This window comes from Oratosquilla oratoria, chromosome 12 (genome assembly GCF_046742065.1).
Source record: "Oratosquilla oratoria isolate Oo_2021 chromosome 12, ASM4674206v1, whole genome shotgun sequence".
Taxonomy (NCBI): Eukaryota; Metazoa; Arthropoda; class Malacostraca; order Stomatopoda; family Squillidae; genus Oratosquilla; species Oratosquilla oratoria.
In genome coordinates this window covers 53545832-53566173 of record NC_134788.1, presented here as the reverse complement: position 1 = coordinate 53566173, position 20342 = coordinate 53545832, and the positions used below count along the sequence as shown (strand labels likewise).

The 20342-nt window shown below is 39.5% G+C and overlaps 1 protein-coding gene across 3 annotated transcripts; it reads right to left on the bottom strand.

Annotated features, from left to right (window-relative positions):
• Positions 1-5659: 5659 nt before the first annotated feature.
• LOC143031774 (uncharacterized) lies at positions 5660-18983 on the bottom strand. Of its 3 annotated transcripts, none has more exons than XM_076196033.1 (2): positions 18587-18983; positions 5660-8449 (listed from the first exon to the last, which is right to left on the bottom strand). In XM_076196033.1, the coding sequence occupies exon 2, from the start codon at positions 7887-7889 to the stop codon at positions 6027-6029; it is 1863 nt and encodes a 620-aa protein (XP_076052148.1). In that variant the 5' UTR covers positions 7890-8449; positions 18587-18983; the 3' UTR covers positions 5660-6026. The 3 variants fall into 3 exon arrangements, with proteins under 3 accessions (XP_076052148.1, XP_076052150.1, XP_076052151.1); XM_076196035.1 differs by having other exon boundaries at positions 18603-18983; XM_076196036.1 differs by having other exon boundaries at positions 18620-18983.
• Between the last annotated feature and the right edge of the window lie 1359 nt (positions 18984-20342).

Sequence of the window (20342 nt, the reverse complement as noted above, 5' to 3'; positions counted from 1 at the left end):
CCGTATCCCCTTCCTCCCCTTTGTTGACATTGCCAAGGTGATATCATACAAAATCCCAACCTTCTTCATTGGCGATTTCAACTGCAGTCATGCTGCTTGGAGCCCTGGAACGCACAACAGCAGCTCAGTGAGTCGGCAACTACACTCCCTTACTATACTTCACCGGCTGAAGTTCCTAGGTCCGGACTTTCCCACATTCATAGGTCATGGATTGCAGGGTAAGCCCGACCTGGTGTTCTCCAACAGCCGAGCTTTCTTCCTCAACTCCACTATCTCACCCGGTGCCCCCACCCTCTCAGACCACATACCCTTAATCCTTCGCATCTCCACCTCACCCATACTTATCCCCAGTGAGCCTCGGTTACGTTACAGTCAGGCCGACTGGGAAGGCTTCAAAAACACTCTCACGACATACACCAACACAAACATGGACAACACTCCACAAGCGGCGATAGAGCAGGAATGGCGCTCACTTACAAAGTTTGTCAAAAACGCTGTAAAAAAGCACATTCCTAGAACAAAGCACCGAAAGATTGCCACGTTCACCGCTTCTATGCGCACTAACAGACTACGCATTGCACTACAGAACAGATCTACAGATCTATTACAAGCACCCCTAGAGGCCCGTGTGGCCATCCTAAGAGACATGCACTGGCTACAGAGTAGCCTGAGGAAGTCCCTCTACATCGATTCACATCGAGAGGAGTAGCAACTGATGGCCTCGCTCTCCTGCGCCTGTGAGAAGGACCCTTCCAAGTTCTGGAGGACCCTCAAACGTGAGCTGGAGGAGTGCTCTGTACCTCCACCCAAGATCATCAACCACTCTGCACACTCCCCCCAACACCAAGCTGACCTTCTGGCGTCAGCATGGAGTGAGGTCTTTAAGCCCCATCCTGTGCAAGGACCACATCGCTTTAGCACCTTGCACAGTGTTAACTCCTTCATGAACAGCTGTAGTGACCTCATTCCCGACGAGACTGTTGATCTCTCTCAGTTAGATGAAGATGATCCCCTTATCTGCCCCATCGTTTTGGAGGAGGTAAAGGGGGTTATCTCGGCATTAAAACTAAAATCCCCTGGCCCTTCAGGCATCGATGCACACATACTCAAACGTATGCCAGACAACATAATCTCACACATGACGACACTATATAACAGCTCACTAGCCTCTGGGTACTTCCCACAACTATTCAAGGCCTCCCATACCATCCTCATTCCTAAACCCCAGAAACCCGCCTCCGCCCCCCTTTCATATCGGCCCATCTCCCTTCTGGAGTACTTTGGAAAGGTGTTCGAGCACGTCTTAAGCCGCCGCCTGACCGTGTACCTAGAGACGGAGAATGTGCTGAGGGACTGCCAGTTTGGTTTTCGGCCGGGGCGCGGTGCAGAAGACGTAATATCCATAATCACTCAATGGGTTCAAAGACCGCCAGACGGTCGCCATGGTAAGGCCATTTTGGTTTGTAAGGATGTGGAGAAGGCATTCGATACTGTCTGGCATGAAGGCCTTAAGTACAAATTGTACCACAACTTCGACTTTGCCCTGCCGTTCACAAGGTTGCTCTGCAACTACCTGGACGACAGGTCAATTAGAATAAAGTGGCGGGGCTGTCTATCCCAACCTTTTGTGCCGAAGGCTGGAGTACCGCAAGGGTCAGTCCTTGCCCCCACTCTGTACAATCTATATACGAATGACCTGCCAGAGCCGGCTTATCCTCGCAACCAGGCTCTAACTCTTTCGTATGCGGACGACACTAACCACATAAGCAGACACAAAACGCTGCAGGGAGCGTTACACGTAATGCAAACCATCTTAGACGGGGCACACGCGTGGAAGCAACAGTGGCGCATTAAGACCAACGCGTCGAAATGCAATGCTGTACACTTCCGCTGCAAACGAACCAATAGAACAATCACAAACACTCCTCTCAAAATAAACAACACAAACATCCCAGCGAAGGACCATACCCGTGTGCTGGGTAGCACACTTGATAATGGCCTTACCTGGACCCCACACTTCCGCAAGCAGGGAGCGAAGGCTAGGGCTGTGCTGGGTAAGCTCAGACGCTTCAAAACTGCAACACTGAGAACCAAACGTCGATTGTACCTAGCCCTCGTCAGACCGATTCTGTGCCAGTCCCCGGGACTAAGCCAGCTGACATGTGCCACCAATAACTACGAGCATCAGAAGGTTCAGAATGCCGCTGTCCAGTTCATCACGGGCTCGCGATGGAGCGACTTCAGAACCACCGAGTCTCTACACCAAATTTCCAACATCCGTCCACTCAACCAACACAAACACAAACTTCACTCAAGACACCTAGAAAAACTGCACGCCAAACACAAACATCTGATACAACATATTACACCTAGACCACACCGTACAGACTATCTGTCAGCTGTGCCCGTCCCACGTGCGGTGTACACGATAAAACGTGTATAACCGCACCTACAAGTAACACACCCCTTCACCAGCTTGACTGGTGATAACCGCAATAATGTAATAATAATAATAGTAATGGTAATAATAATGATAATAATAATAATAATAATATCGCTACTCAAACCCGACCTGGGGTAAAACAGGAATTCTCATGCCTTACCTGGGGCTAATCAGGAACGCCCTCTACACGCGGGAAGTGAAATCTACTCACTAACCGTAAATTACACACATACACCTCTCACGAACATAGCCGCATCCCACGCACAAACATATACACTTCCTTTTTCTTCGACTAAAATTCGTTTCCTTTCTCACTTTCTCTTATACTACATCTTCTCATTTCAGTTTACCTCCCACTAAAGATTTTTCCGTTTTTCCCCCTTTCTCTCCTACTACGTCCCCTACCATTTTCCAAACTTTCGTTGGTGATATAATATGCTCTTCCTCCCGGCATTGGCGCCACCGTCCAAGTTCCTAGCCCAGTTCTCCTAAAGCCACAACAAACTAGCCCCTAATCGCTCGCAATTCGCCCGGTGGCAATAGCCCTCTTTTATACACTACTATCTTTTCATTTTCCTACAGACATTCTTCCCCTCCCACAAAACCCGATCCCGCGCAAGCGAGGTGGTCTTTCCTTGGAATCCAGAATCCAGAATAGTAGTAGCCACGGCAGCAGCAACAACATCTCGTCCAGTCTTGTAGCAGTCCCATCGAGCCTCGCCGTCATCAGCCGCCACCGCCTCTGACGTTAGGCTCACCGTCCAGCTACGACTGATCAGATCCACTAAGCAGTGGCTATTACTTGTGGTTGTTTTACCAAAGAGAGAATAAGAGACCAAAGTGACTTTCATTTTCCCTGGCTTGTTCGAACCAAACCACTACACTATCACTGGGGAGCTGCTTAGTGCCGACGCCAGTGCTGTGGATCCGTTTATGGACAGGTTTCTTGAGTTTAGTGAAGTGGAGCATTAACAAGACTTTCAAATTTAAATCGCTGATGAAACTGGGTTATATTGGAAGTCTCTGCCCAGTAACACCCAGGTTTCCACCGAGATAAGCAGCACTACCGGCAGGATACTTGTAAAGGACAGACTGTCAGTTATGGCCTGTGGTAATGTTGACAGCTCCCACAGACTGAAGCCTGTTGTTGTTAGTAAGAGTGCTAAAACAAGGGCACTTAAGGGAAAAATGCGCAAACTACCTGTTGTGTCTATTGTTATTATTTGCTTTGCAACGACTGATTTTGTATTTCAAGAGTCCTTTGTGTGACAATGACAGAGCTTACAAAAATATTCAGTATATATGGCAGGAACGGGAGGAATGGAGGTAAATTGTAGATTGAGAGAAGCAAGTAAATGTCATGGAAAATCAAAAAGTGGTATGAGAAATAGGCAACTGGGAATGGATGCAAAAAAGAAGAATGTATGAAGGGGTGATTGTGTTGATGGCATTGTATGGGGCAGAGGCTTGGAATTTAAGAGAGGCAGAGAGGAAAATTTTAAATGTGTTTGAGATGGAATGTCTAAGTATAGTAGGGGTTACTAGGTTGGATAGAGTGAGAAACGAGGAGGAGAGCAGGAGTGGAAAAGGAGATGGCAGATATGGCTGATGAAATGTTACTGGGATGGTTCGGACACATGGAAAGAACGAGTGGTGAAAGACTAGTATAAGAGGTGTGGAAGGCAGAGGTGGGGAGAATGAACTTGAGGGGACGACCATCAAGAGGGGAATGTCTGTTGAGCAAGGAAGGTAGAAGGCAGAAAATAGGTTTGAGTGGAGAATGTGTATGGGTGATATTGTTATGTAAGGAAGAGAGGGATGGGGGGTTCTTTTGTGTGAATGATATTTTGATGCAACCTGAAGGGATTTCTCCTCTTCTCCTTCCTTTCCTGCTTGAGGGGATGGAGAGGGGGGTTCACCAATTAAGTGAAACGGCCTTGCTGTGGATACACTGTCTTGCTGCATTGCGTTTGACCCAGGGCAGTTGGCAGGATGCAGGGATGACCCATCATCCATGAAGAGCTGAGATGGGATGGTTGGAAAAGGCGGAGTCAAATGGGTGGGAATAGGTATGTGCCTCTGACTTACCTACCTCCCTTATAAGGAGGAAAAAGCTCTTGGTATATATCTATTTGATTAGTAGAATGAAATGAAGTAAAAAAGAAAAATAACACTGATGACTGATTACCTTTATTTAGAATGTCTAAATTTGCAAATACATATATACATAATAAAAGAGCCCATTACCAATTATCAGCATTAGTTCTAGCTTCCCCTTATTTCTTTTCTCTTCTGTCTTTGGCATTCACCCACTCTTTGTACACATTATCTGAAGTGATTGAATTCCCATACAATTGGTAGCTTTTCATTCTCATAAGCATATCCAAATGACATTCCCCTAATTGGTTCTAAGTTTGTTCTTTATTTTATTCATTTGGGTAAAACCTCGCTCATAGTCTGCATGAGACACAAGGAAGGTTCGTCCAATATCCATCAACATTGCCAAGTCACATAACTGTTCATTCTGAGGAGCAAATACCACCATTTGTGTAAAATCTCATATCATTTTGGGTTTGATTTTTTTCTGCACAGAATATTTGAAATCATTAAACTGACTAATTAATCATTTCTGTAGTATCAGCCAAAACAATTATGATATTCAAGACAAAGGGCATTAACATGTTCACTACCAAATGAGAAATCATAATGTGAAATACAGGAGATATCAAACACTGACCATCCTCTGAGAACCTATCCTGTGAATGGGCATAGTTTGTTTTTTGCACCACACCATTTGCTTCCTTTGAATTTGACATGTTCTTTTGTTTTCCTTTGCTTACCTTTCAATTAAAGTCAACTAGTAAGTCAGGATGGGCCTTTCCAACACCTCCCTTTCCCCTTATCATAATTTTTAACTTCTAATCTTTCCTTTGGCTTTGATTCAGTGTTGTGCTTATTTGAATTTCTAACTAAGCAAAGCTCTTTTAGTAGCCATATTTTCATCATCATCTTTTTTGCTCATGCTGTTATTCAGGCCATTAAGAGTATTTAATTTGAGGGAGTGAAATTGTAAACATTCTTCTTGATTTAATTAATTTGAATGATTAAGTGCTGGTGATAAATAACCGTTAAACACAATACAAACCATCTTAAACCCACATGTGACATTATGAAATTGTACACTTACATTTTAAAGGTCATTGACAGATTCTCAAGATCACATCTTTCTTTTATTTTGAATTCATCATTATAAAATCATAAAGTTTATCTAGAACAATTCAATTTCATCTTAAAAGCCTTGCGTGTGCACATTTTTTCCTTTGTGTATTAGTTGTGAAACATGTGTGCACACACATAGGCATAAAACTTAGAGGGAACACTTTTCACTACACAGGTCACAATGGAATGGCTTCTCAACAGTTTTAGTAACCATGTGACATATGAGAGACCTCGTTTGTTAGAAACCTGAATTGCTCAGGTCACACTGGAAAGGCTACTCTCCTGTGTGGGTCATCATGTGATATTTGAGGCAATTCTTTTGTGAGGAAGTTGCATCATACTGTTCACATAGGAATGGCTTTTATCAAGTGTGGGTCCTTATATGCTTTGTAAGAGAACTCTTACGTAAGAAACCAGAATCGCACAGGTCACACTGAAAAGGATTCTCTCCTGTGTGGGTCCTCATATGTTTTGTGAGAGAACCCTTTTCTGAGAAAGCAGAATCACACAGGTTACACTGGAAAGGCTTCTCTCCTGTGTGGGTCCTCATATGCCTTGTGAGAGAACTCTTTTGTGAGACAGCATAATCACACAGACCACACTGGAAAGGTTTCTCTCCTGTGTGGGTACTCATATGTTTTGTGAGAGATCCCTTTTCTGAAAAAGCAGAGTCACACAGGTCACACAGGAAAGGCTTCTCCCCAGTGTGGGTCCTTATGTGCCTTGTAAGATCATTTTTCTTTGAGAAACCAGAATTGCACAGGTCACACTGAAAAGGCTTCTCTCCTGTGTGGGTCCTCATATGCTGTGTGAGAGAACCTTTTTGTGAGAAAGTGGAATCACATATGTCACACTGGAAAGGCTTCTCTCCTGTGTGGGTCCTTATATGCTGTGTTAAATTACCCTTTTCTGAGAAAGTAGAATTGCACAAGCTACACTGGAAAGGCTTCTCTCCAGTGTGGGTCCTTATATGCTTTGTAAGAATTATCTTACGTGAGAAACGAGAATTGCACAGGTCGCACTGAAAAGGCTTCTCCCCTGTGTGGATCCTTATATGCTGTGTTAAATGACTCTTTCGTGAGAAAGCAGAATCACAAAGGTCACACTGGAAAGGCTTCTCCCCTGTGTGGGTCCTTATATGATTTGTAAGAGAACGCTTTTGTTTGAAAGTAGAGTCACACAAATTACACTGGAAAGGCTCCTCTCCAGTGTGGGTCCTCATATGCCTTGTAAGATCACTTTTATATGAGAAACCAGAATTGCACAGGTCACAATGAAAAGGCTTTTCTCCTGTGTGGGTCCTTATATGATTTGTGAGATGACCCTTTTCTGAAAAAGCAGAATCGCACAGGTCACACTGGAAAGGCTTCTCTCCTGTGTGGGTCCTTATATGCCTTGTAACAGCACTCTTACGTGAGAAACCAGAATTGCACAGGTCGCACTGAAAAGGCTTCTCTCCTGTGTGGGTCCTTATATGCTGTGTTAAATGACCCTTTCGTGAGAAAGCAGAATCACAAAGGTCACACTGGAAAGGCTTCTCCCCTGTGTGGGTCCTCATATGCTGTGTGAGAGAAATCTTATGTAAGAAAGCAGAATCACAAAGGTCACACTGGAAAGGCTTCTCTCCTGTGTGGGTCCTTATATGATTTGTAAGAGAACGCTTTTGTTTGAAAGTAGAGTCACACAAATTACACTGGAAAGGCTTCTCTCCAGTGTGGGTCCTCATATGCCTTGTAAGATCACTTTTATATGAGAAACCAGAATTGCACAGGTCACAATAAAAAGGCTTTTCTCTTGTGTGGGTCCTTGCATGCTGTGTGAGAGAACCCTTTATTGAGAAAGCAGAATCACAAAGGTCACACTGGAAAGGCTTCTCTCCTGTGTGGGTCCTTATATGATTTGTGAGATGACCCTTTTCTGAAAAAGCAGAATCGCACAGGTCACACTGGAAAGGCTTCTCTCCTGTGTGGGTCCTTATATGCCTTGTAAGAGCACTCTTACGTGAGAAACCAGAATTGCACAGGTCGCACTGAAAAGGCTTCTCTCCTGTGTGGGTCCTTATATGCTGTATTAAATGACCCTTTCGGGAGAAAGCAGAATCACAAAGGTCACACTGGAAAAGCTTCTCCCCTGTGTGGGTCCTTATATGATTTGTGAGAGAACCCTTTTGTGAGAAAGTAGAATCACAAAGGTCACATTGGAAAGGCTTCTCTCCTATGTGGATCATTATGTGATCTTTCAGCTGATTCTTTTGTGACAAAGCTTTATTGCACAGGCTATATTGGAATGGCTTCTCTCTAATGTGGGTCACTATATGAAATTTGAGGTTATTCTTTCATGAGAAAGCTCCATTGCACTGGTCACATTGGATAGACTTCTCTCCTGTGTGGGTCTTCATATGCTGTGTGAGATTACCCCTTTGTGAGAAAGCATAATTACACACATCACACTGGAAAGGCGTTTCTCCTGTTTGGGTTTTCATATGCTTTGCAAGACCATCTTTTTTTGGGAAAGCAGAATCTCACAGCTCATCGTGGATTGACTTTCTCCTGAGTGGGTCACCACATGTTTTTAGGTGACTTTTGTGCCATTTGAGATCACCCTTTTGTGAGAAAGTAGAATTATACAGGTCACACTGGTTATTCTCTCTTGTGTGGGTCATCATACAATATCTAAGATGACTCGTAATGTACCTGTACTGCATATATCATACTGGATCCATTTCATCATATATATATGAAATCTACAGATACCTCTTCCAAAGAAATGGTGATAGTTATCCTCATCCTGGGAAAAAAAAAATGTAATTATAAGACTGACATGTAACTCTTTGAAATTGTGTATTACACTGTAATCAGATTGTGGATGTTTTGTACACAAAACATTTCATACTCAAGTCCCTTCATACCTAAACAGATTCTTTGTACTTGCCATCACCAACATGTGTAGAAACACTAACAGGGTGCTATGATATATTGCATTCTACTTGTACTTTTTTAGAAATGTACTGAAATTCATCCAAAATCTACATGCATACTCACTCCCTTACGATCAGAATGTCTCAAATTTTGTTGTAGCTTTTTCCTCGTGTCATGAGATGTGATGGGGAATGGACCAGCTCGCCAAAAAGGCATATTTTGTTTTAATTCAATAAAATTCCACATTTGGGCTTACAAGACCTGACTCTAAAAATGAACTACTCTAGAAAGATTTATTCAGTTCATCTCATTCATCTGACTTATAAAGTGATGCAAGTCACTTCGTTTAAGATACACTGGTAAGTGGTGTACCTGTTATTATTTAACCAAAACATAATCAATAATATTGACCTGAGATATTGTAGAGGTGCTTTACATATTTTTTCTTGTCACATTCAGTAGAATACCTGTGTGGGTATCATGACATATTATTTGGCAGGTAGAAATGACTATATGTCAAATAATGGTCAATCATTGCACACCAGAAATTTTAGGGACAGACTACCCCACCTTTAATCTATACATGCATGACATACCCACACCTCACACCTCAGAAATACAAATCTCTTCCTAAACAGATGAAATAATTACATCCACACTATAATACAGACAAAGCCAAAGAAATACAACAGCCATACCTCAACACATTCCTATGGGGGAAATAATAGCAACACAACCTGGAATAAGGAATCAAATAACTAGCCTTGATGTCAGAAAATCACACAGCCCAGATGAAATTACAAACTGGATACTAAAGGAGTGTAAAGAAGAATTGGTAGGCAAAATATACAATATAATAGGTTGTTTGCTTAAGGAAGGAAAAATACCAGAAGACTGGAAAAAGGCTAACATCATACCAATACATAAAGGAGGTAACAAGGAAGACCCATCATATTACAGACTGATTTCCCTTACAAGTACTGCAGCCAAAACTTGTGAAAAAATTATCAAAAATATGTGGGCAAAACATCTAGAAGAGAATAATGTACTAAACCCGTGACATTTTGGATTCATACAGGAAAGATCACACGCCAGAAATCTGATCTGCTCATACTGAAGACTATTAAATATAATACAGGAAAGGGACAGATGGGCTGAATATGCTTTCCTAGATCTACAAAAAGATTTTGATAAAGTGCCACATACAAAACTGAAAAACATTGGAGGGGTACAAGGTAAACTAATGGAATGGATGGAGAACTTCCTGCATGGAAGAAAAATTATAGTGCTCAGAGGTAAAAGGTTCTACTTGGTAAGAGATGATTAGTGGAGTTCCACAGTGATTGGTACTGGTTCCAATAATGATTGCTATTATGTGAATGACATGGACAAGGGTGTGGACAGTTACATGAACTTCTTTATTGATGATGCAAAATTGTTGAGAAAAGTGAGCACTGAAATAGATTGAGTCACTGCAGAGAGATCTAAACAAATTTTGGGAATGGATTCAGAAGTGGGAAGTGGACTTCAACATCAAGAAATGTAGTATAATGGAATTTGGAAAAAGTAAAAACAGGATATCAGGAAAATATAAAATTGGTGAAAAGAATTTAAAGAAAGTGGGATTTAAAAAAGACCTGGGAGTAATCACAAAGGACATGTCACCTGACAAACAGATAAACAAAATTGTCAGAGAAACCTACAACTTGGTGAGGTAAACAAAAGTGGCATTAACTTACTTGGACAAAGAAATGGTGTAGAAAATACTGGTCACACTGATAAGACCATGACCAGTACCAAAAAGAATATAAGGAAAATTAAAAGAATCCAAAGAGCAACTACAAAGAAGGCCCCCCACACATTCAGAATTGTCATACGAAGAGAGATTGAAAAACTAGTTACTGACCATGGAAAAAAGAAGAGAAAGAGGAGACTTGTTGACCATCTATAGAACCTTGAGAGGTATGGAAATCAGAGAGAAAAGACTTACTAAAATGGGATACAAGAAATATGACAGGACATGGAAAGAAACTCAAAAAAGACAGTTATAGAAGAGGCCTGAAAAAGAACAAGTTTCCCCACAATGTGGTGGATGTATGGAACAAAATGGATGAAATGATAGTGTGTGTAAAAACCATACACAAATTTAAGAACAATTTAGATACTGTGAGATACTTAGGACACCATGAGCATTGTTCCCTTTCCCATAAGATACAACTAGGTAAATATATGTTTGTATATATATATATATATATATATATATATATGTGTGTGTGTGTGTGTGTGTGTGTATGTGTATTTACCTAGTTGTATTTTACGGAACGGGAGCTATGCTAGTTGTGACCTGCTTTCGTATCTCTCAACATCCAATTTATTCTTGAACTCGTGTATAGTTCTGGCATTCACTGTTTAGTTTGTTCCAGACATCGATTGCTCTGTGCGGGAAATTGTTCTTTTTCAGGTCTCTTCTGTATCTGTCCTTCTTTAGCCTTTTATCGTGTCCTCTTGTCCCATTTCAATAGGTCATTTCTATCGAGAACTTCCATCCCTTTCATAATTCTGAAGATAGTCAACAGGTCGCCTCTTTCCCTTCTCTGCTCCAATGTTGACAGCTGTAATTTCTCCAATCTTTGTTCATATGTCAAATTTGATAGTGTGGGTGCCATCTTTGTTGCCGCTCTTTGGATTCTTTCTAATTTCTTTGTGCTTGGGGCCCACATTGATATAGCATATTCTAGTTTCGGTCTTATCAATTTAGTAATTATTTTCTTAACCATCTTTTCATCCATGTAGTTGAAGGCCCCTTTCATTGATCTTAATAAGTTGTAAGTCTCTCCAAATAGTGTATTTACATGTTTGTCAGGTGTCAAGTCACTTGAGATGATTACTCATAGGTCCCTCTCTGAGTTTACTTTCTTTACTTCTATGTTTCCAAACATATATTTTTCCGAAACTCTGTTTTTGCCTCTGCCAAATTCCATTATGCTACATTTCTTGATGTTGATGTTCATCTCATATTTCTGGCTCCATTACCATACTTTATCCAGGTCTTGTAGCAATCTGCAATCTTCTTCTGTTTTCACTCTCTTGAGTAATTTGGCATCATCGGCAAAAAAAAATTATGTAACAATTTACTCCTTTGTCCATATCATTTATGTATATGGTAAACATTAAAGGAGCCAAAACAGAGCCTTGTGGGATGCCACTTTTTACATCTTCTCATTTTGAACTTTTGTCTCTAAGTACCACTCTCATTTTTCTCCCAGTTAAGAAGTCCTTCACCCATTCCAATAGTTTACCTTGAATTCCTCCTATTTTTTCAATTTTACTTATTAATTTTTGTGAGGTACCTTGCCAAAAGCTTTCTGTAGATCCAGGAAGGCGCAGTCTGCCCATCCATCTCTTTCTTGTATTATCTCAATTAGTCTCGAGTAAAAGCAGATTAGATTTGTGGTGCACAATCTTCCACTTCTAAAACCAAATTGTTTGGGGTTTATCATTTTCTTTTCTTCCAAGTGTTTGGTCCATCTATTCCTGATAACCTTTTTGCATATTTTTGCTACTGTGCTTGTGAGGGACACCAGTCTAAAGTTTGTAGGATCTTCTTTGTTTCCTCCTTTGTATATTGGTACTATGTTTGTATCTTTCCAATCTTGCAGTACCTTTCCCTCTTTTAGAATGAGAAGTCTATTATCTTGTGTAGTTTATATGTCAGTTCATCTATACACTCTTACAATATCCAATTTGCAATTTCATCTGGTCTGTGCGACTTCCTGACTAGGCTTTTAATTTGGTCTCTTATTTCCGTCCGTGTTATTTTTATTTTCTTCATCATGGGTGAACTTTCTAGTTGTTTGTCCTCCTGGGGTTGTGAGCTTTCAATTGTAAAAACAAACCTGAAGTGTCTGATCATAACTTCTACCATCTCTGTGTCGTCTATGTACTCTTTATCTCTTTCACGCAATTTTACTATATCATGCTTATCCTTTAGTTTGTCGTTTACACATCTGTAAAAGAGTTTTGGTTGATCCTTACATTTCTCTATGACATCCCTTTCATATTCGCTTTTTTCTTTCCTGCGTATGTTTACATATTCATTTCTAAGTTTTTTATATGTTTGACATTTGGATGTTTTCCTGTATTTTTTTTTTCCATTTTTTCCATGCTTTATCTCTCCTGGCTTTAGCCTCACTACATCTTTTGTTGAACCAACATTTTATATAAATTTCTTTTGTTTCTTTTTTGGTACATATTTGTTAACTCCCTCTTTATAATTTTCTTTAAACATGTTCCATTTGTCATCCATAGTTGTTTCCTTTTTAGAGAACCTATCCCAATTTGCATTTTGGAAAAATTTCCTTAGTTCTACAAAGTTTTGTTGTACATAAATCTTCCTTCTCTATGTTTATCATTTCTATGTTGTTCTGTTCTTTTAATTCAAACTCTATTGGTATATGGTTGCTTTTTCCAATTGGTGTTTTATACACCATTCTGTTCACAATATCTGGTTCAGAGGTTAATGCTAGGTCTAGTTTTGATTGTTCCTCATTGTTTCTATATCTAGTATTCTCCTTAACCCATTGTGTTAGAGTGTATTCGATGGTCATATATCTAGTAGCATGTTGCTCCAGAGTTCATCTCCCCCCTTGACTGTCATTTCTTCCCAAATTATGTCTTTTGCATTAAAATCGCCCATGATTACTGTTTCCACTCTCTTTCAGTGATTCGTTTAGCACCTTTATTGTTTCTTCCAATAATTTGGAATGTTCACTATCTGGCCATGCATGGGTTTTAGGTGGTACATACACTACTACAAATTTTCTGCTTTTCATATTTTTGTTAGCCATTTTAATCATAATTACTTCTGTATTTCCCTGACCTTCGATTATCTTCGTTACATTTAACCCTTTTTTAGTCAATATCATGACACCTCCTTGCTTTTCAGTTCTGTTTTTTGCCCAGTGGTTATATAGACCATGTTCCACTATGCTTGTTAATAGCGGTCCTTTCAGTTTTGTCTCTCCTATGCCCATGATGTCGGGTTTTTCTGTTTCTAGATAATCATTCAGTTCTTTGATTCCAGAGATCATACCATTGATGTTTGTGTATGCCACTTTTATTTTCGTATTTTCTTTTCTTTTTTGGTTTAGGTTTCCATTTTTTTTTTTATACCATTTTTTCAGTCTCAAATCCAGCACTCCCCCCCCAAAAAAAAAAAAAAAAAAAAATCGTTTTTTCCGTCTCTGTTCTCTTTTCATTTCTATCATTTGCTTCAATTCTGAGCACTTTGTCCTTCTCTTTTTCCTCGTCACTCATTTCCTTTTGTATTCTTATATTTTTTAATTTCTCGCTATTTGCCAGTTTGACCGCTTTTGATAATACTTCCTCTGCCATCATTTGTGTTCTTAGTTTTATTTTTAGAGGTCTTTGATGTTTTTCTTTGGAGTATTTGCCTATCCTGTGAATCTCATAGATTTCTTTAATGAGATTTTGATCTTCATCCTGTATTTCTTTCAGATTTTCTTTGACCAGTTCCTTCTCCTCCTATTCTTTTTGGTATCTATACATATCATGCTTGTCCTCTATACCATAGACCGCAATGTACTTGCCTTTGTCAACTGTGTCTCTCACCAAATTTTCCTTCTCTACGATTACTTTTATAACTGTTTCTTTTGTATTTTCTTCCATCTGCTCTTTTAATATTTTTCTACATGATATTTCTTCTTTTTCCTGTTCTTTCTTCCATTGATTCTTTATTTCAATGAGGTCTGTTTCTATAATTGATTCTGCTACTTTACCAGTCACTACTTGCAACTCTTCATTTACCTCCTTTTTTAGTTTGTCATTTTTATTTTTATCCTCATTTTTCAATATTTCGTTTTCTCTCTTAAGACTTTCTATTTCACTCTTTAGGTCACTCAATTCTTTGATAGTTTGCTCATTGCTTTTTTGTAGTGTAATCAGTTCCTTTTGAACAGCCCAGTAGTTATATTTCAAGTGTAAGATTTCTTCCATTAGTTCGCTTAATTTGCGATTTCTTAGTGCATTGCTATACCTACTTTCTCTATCAAAACTTCTTCCTATTTTGCTTGCATTTCTTTGAAAACCTGAAAATATATTGTTTTCCCACCTTGTGTTTTTCCTTGGAGTATCCAAAATGCAGTAGTACTTGGGTATCACACCTCTTGGGCTCTCAACTATACTCGCTTCCAATCCTCTCTTCGTAGATTCCTTTTTTTTTTTCACTGTGTTTGTGTTTGTGTGTGTGTATTTACCTAGTATTTTATGGGACGAGAGCTATGCTCGTAGTGACCCATTCTTGTATCTCTCTGCATCCAGTTTGTTCTTAAAATCTTGTATAGTTTTGGCACTCACTGTTTCCTCATTAAGTTTGTTCCATACATCAATCACTCTGTGTAGGAAGCTATTCTTTTTCAAATCTCTTCTGTAACTGTCCTTCTTTAGCTTCTTCTCATGTCTTGTTTCTCTTCTGTCCCATTTCAATAAGTCATCTCTATCAAGAACTTTCATAGTTTTCATAATTCTGTAAACAGCAAACCACCTCTTTCTCTTCTCTGTTCCAGTAGTAATAGATGTGAGTTATCCAATCTTTGTTTGTATGTCAAATTTGTGTATTTACCTAGTTGTATTTACCTAGTTGTATTTTGCGGGAAGGGGAGCTATGCTCGTGATGTCCCGCCTTTGTATCTCGCAGTGTCTAGTTTGTTTTTAAACTCATGAATGGTTTTTGCGCATACTATTTCATTGTCCAGTTTGTTCCAAGTGTCCAAAACTCTATGAGGAAAACTGTTTTTCTTCATTTCTCTTCTATAGCTATGTTTTTTTATTTTCTTTCCATGTCCTCTTGTGTTTCTTTTGTCCCAGTTAAGTAAGTTCTCTTTATCGAGTACCTCTGTGCCTCTCATGATTCTGTAGATGGTCAATAGGTCACCTCTCTCTCTTCTTTGCTCCAGTGTCGGTAACTCCAGTTTAGCCAATCTCTCCTCGTATGATAGGTTTGCAAGTGCAGGTGCCATTTTTGTAGCTGCTCTTTGGATTCTTTCTATTTTCTTTATATTCTTTTTGGTACTGGGGGACCACAATGTCGCCGCATACTCTAATCTAGGACTTATCAATGTAACCAATATTTTTTTTATCATGTCTTCGTCCAAGTATGTAAACGCCACTTTTATTGATCTTAGCAAGTTGTAAGTCTCCCCGACAATTTTGTTAATCTGTATATCATAGGACAAGTCGTTCGTGATAATTACTCCCAAATCTTTTTCGGATCCTACTTTCTTTACTTCTTTGGTTCCAATTGTATATTTTCCCGATATTCTGTTTTTGCTTTTTCCAAACTCCATTATGCTACACTTCTTAGTATTAAAGTCCACTTCCCATTTCTGACTGTGTGTGTGTGTGTGTCTTTGTATATATATATAATATACATATATATGTATATATATATATATATATGTATATATACACACACACACTGTATCTAAAGACAAAGAAATAGGAAAGACCCATGTGCTTTCAGGTAATTCATATCTTCAGGCAAGACAAAAGTGGTGCAAGTGATTTTATACCACTTCTGTATCTCCCCTGAAGTTATGAATTACAGAAAAGCCCATGTGAATTTCATGTTTCCTTTTCCTTAGTAGTAACCAGCATATTATTGGATCATGTGCCAGTTTCATACACCTAGGACATAAACCCACTTCAGGAATTGTGGTGTTTTATGTCCTGGGCCAATTTCCATAGTGGGTTTACGTCCTGGGCCAAAACATCCACAATGATGATATTACTGCAGTAAAGAGAATTGGAACCTTTGACATATATTGGTCAAGTGAAACTGGAGATCCAGACCCATACTGGTGTCACTCCATGGAAGACTATAGGAAGAAATCATTAAAAAAGCATATCAGTTAAAGGAATCAGATGATAGGGTTGGTAAGATAAAAAAATAATAATAATAATAAGGAATGTTCACAATCAAACATCAGGAAATATTTGTTTTGTAGCATTGGTAAATGGATGGAATGGGCTAAAAATTATCTACAATAAGCTCACAAAATGTGAAATGCTTTGAGGAAATGTTACATAAAGAATGCAGAACTCACAGCCAGAAATATAATTATAAAGAAAATATAAGAAAAACTGACCCATATTAATAGTTGCCAACCAAATCAGGTGAATAATGAAAGGTGGATTCACATGCTGAATAATTTTTCAGCCTATTTCCAGTATGACTGCAAATAATGGAATATGCTTGGGTGAATGGAATTATGTTCATTAACTCAAGTTAATGAGAGGGACTCATTAAATCAGGATTCTACTGTAGAACAATTTGAAAGGAGACTTGATCAATTCTGGGCAAATTCGGAGACTATATTTAATTTTGAGGGAAGTCTTAGTGGACACATCTGGTCAAGGTCAATTGAGGGGAGGACACAGAGGACACAAAACAGAGGCCTGACCTACACAATTTGGAAGTGATCTGGACATATAGACCATTGCTGCACGATGTCGAGGTTCATGTGATGTGCCTATGCCGCCATATTGGAGAAAAAACCACAAGCGAGAAGGAATTGTTGGAGAATTGTAGTTATGGTTAACTTTGTGCAATCATATGCTGCTCAGAGCAAGGCATGGTCAAAAGAAACATTTCTATAGGATCCCCTCCATTTCAACCAACCAGGGAGAAAGATGTAACAAACTCAAATCCCCGAGACAAAGAGAATGGATCTCAACCCTGAGAAGAGATGGAAAGAAAGAATGAAATTGCAGGTATCATCTCTGGGGAAATCCTAAATTTTCAGGGAAGAACCATTTTGCCCATTTTTATCTAAATACCCATGTTCCTGGTTATCCCAATGTAAGGTTGATACATCAGGAATGAACCCCTTCAACATGGCTGCAATTTACATTTCTATAACAGATGGGGCACCCCTATGTATGGAGCAATGGTTGTCAGGCCCCCATACATATTTTGCAGGTCATAAAATAGAGAACAGTTCAAGATAAAATATGTAAACTTGCTTTACTTCTGATTTTTTTTTTCCACTAGTACAAAGATGGGAAGCTGCATACAAACCTCCATATCTCTTCACTGCTAGGTTTTGGTTGGGTTAGGTCATAGAATGTGCTGTACAAGGTGAATGCATACAAAGGGCCAACAGCTAATCAAACAAGGCACATTTTTACTTAAGGTATGCAACTACTCCAGATTACTGCAGGAATTACGATTTAGAATCTGTGTTTTGGGATGCTACATATCTCTAAAACTTATATTCTTTGAATTGGTAATAATAATGTATATTACATTAATATATAATTTACAAAACTATTGTTTAATTTTCCATTACTATATCACGTAGGTATCCACTTCTGAAAATTATCCCAAAAAGCTGTATCCCAACCGGAGTGGACGGTTTAGTTAGGTTAGGTATCAGTTGGATTGGTAATTGAATATCTGCTGTCCTGGAATTACTCTCAACCAGGCCTAACACTTGACCAGAAAAAGGACACTCATATAATTAAATGAAATTGTCCATTGACGGGTAGAAAAATTTAATAATCTCGTATTCTTTGAAAGACTAGAAATATAAACAAAGTAACAAACTCAAAGTCTATTCTGACCTACGAATGCCATTTGAGGACCTGCATTTTTTTTATGGGGGGGGGGGTGGATTAGAACAACTACTCACTGCCAAAGTGTGTAATCAAACTGGTGAATAATTGGGTTGAGATAAACAGTCTCCTCCCAGTCAATATTTAGATCAACAATTGGCCGTTCGTGGCCGTTCGTACGGCAAACTATCAAAGATCTTTTGTCTCGGAGGGAATATGCCTCTTGACATTTAAAAGTTAATTTTTCAGTCTTACTTAAGACTTATGCTGATTTATTCTGGTTGATGTCAGCTAAACAAAGAATTCAACGAACGACGAAGCTTTGTTACCTGATATTTTGAAATATATTACTATCCTTGCAATGACCACTTACCTGATCTGGTACTCACTCATACTGTTTTGGTACCTTTTACTTTTAGTACTCTTCTGTAGTTCCTGATGCATATACAATGTTCCTTTAATATGATGGTGCTCGAATTTTGGTCTCAATCCTATATGTTACGAACATTTTGTATTATTCACAAACCGATGATAATGTTTATGTGTACTGATTGGTATTACTCATGACTGTTCTGGTCCCCTCCTACGAATGTTGTCTGTGTAGTGGACTAGCAAGGTAAGATCAGCCGCTCGCGTGGGATCGATTTTTGTGGGAGGGGAAGAATGTCTGTAAGAAAATGAAAAGACAGTAGTGTCTAAAAGAGGGCTTCTGCCACCGGGCGATTAGGGATATTCATTTCGTGGTGTCGTGGCTTTGGAGGTATGGGCAGGAGACTCAGGGTTGGAGACTGGGATTGATATGTGTAAAATAAGTCTAGTGATGACCAGTGGCGGCGCCAGGAGGGGGGGGGGAGGGAAGGGGGGCTTTAGCCCCCCTCCCCCCCAAAAGTGGCCAGCCCCCCCCCCCAACTGAAATGAGCAAATTGAAAATTTTAAAAACTCATTGAAATAATTTTAAGTGGAATTTTTAATTGCCAGGGCTAAAGATTTGTCAGCCATCAGTGCTAGCCCAACCATTAACCCCCTCCCCTTCTGAAATGAGGATAATATATGTGTATTATCATATTACTATTAGCCACCCCAAAAATTTGCTCAGCCCCCCCCCCCCTTAGCCTCCCCAACTAAAAATTCCTGGCGCCGCCGCTGGTGATGACCACAATGGAAAAAAACACATGGTTTTTTGTGTTATCTTCAGTAACTGTAATTGTAATTTCGAACTATGTGTTTTCCTTTAATCTTTATTTGATGTATTTATTGGCAAATAAAAATTTATATTATTATTACTATTACTATTATTATTATTATTATTATTATCATTATTATTATTATCACAATTGTTATTATTGCTATTTTTATTATTTTGATTGTGAGTGTATGTGGCGCGGACGGGGACGGGCGGTTGGCACCCCCTCCCCAAGACGTCTTTGGCGTGCATATACAACATGTTTCACAGAGACTTGCTGAGTATCTTAGCCACACCAACTTCAAGTATAGTGATGGCTGGCTGCGGTGGTTTCGACGGCGCCACGCCATTGTAAACAAAGCTATCACTGGGGAGCTGCTTAGTGCCGACGCCAATGCTGGGGATTCGTTTATGGACAGGTTTCTTGAGTTTAGTGAAGTGGAGCATTAACGAGACTTTCAAATTTAAATCGCTGATGAAACCGGGTTATATTGGAAGTCTCTGCCCAGTAACACCCAGGCTTCCACTGAGATAAGCAGCACTACCGGCAGGATACTTGTAAAGGACAGGCTGTCAGTTATGGCGTGTGGTAATGCTGACAGCTCCCACAGACTGAAGCCTGTTGTTGTTAGTAAGAGTGATAAACCAAGGGCACTTAAGGAAAAAATGCGCAAACTACCTGTAGTGTCTATTGTTTTTATTTGCTTTGCAACGACTGATTTTGTATTTCAAGAGTTTGTGTGACAATGACAGTTGACAAAAATATTCAATATGTATGGCAGGAACGGGAGGAATGGAGGTAAATTGTAGATTGAGAGAAGCAAGTAAATGTCATGGAAAATTAAAAAGTGGTATGAGAAATAGGCAACTGGGAATGGATGCAAAGAGGAGAATGTATGAAGGGGTGATTGTGTTGATGGCATTGTATGGGGCAGAGGCTTGGAAT

Excerpts from the sequence above, each read along its gene's own strand:
- LOC143031774 (XM_076196033.1), bottom strand. The coding sequence starts at position 7,889 with ATGATCCACATAGGAGAGAAGCCTTTCCAATGTGACCTTTGTGATTCT.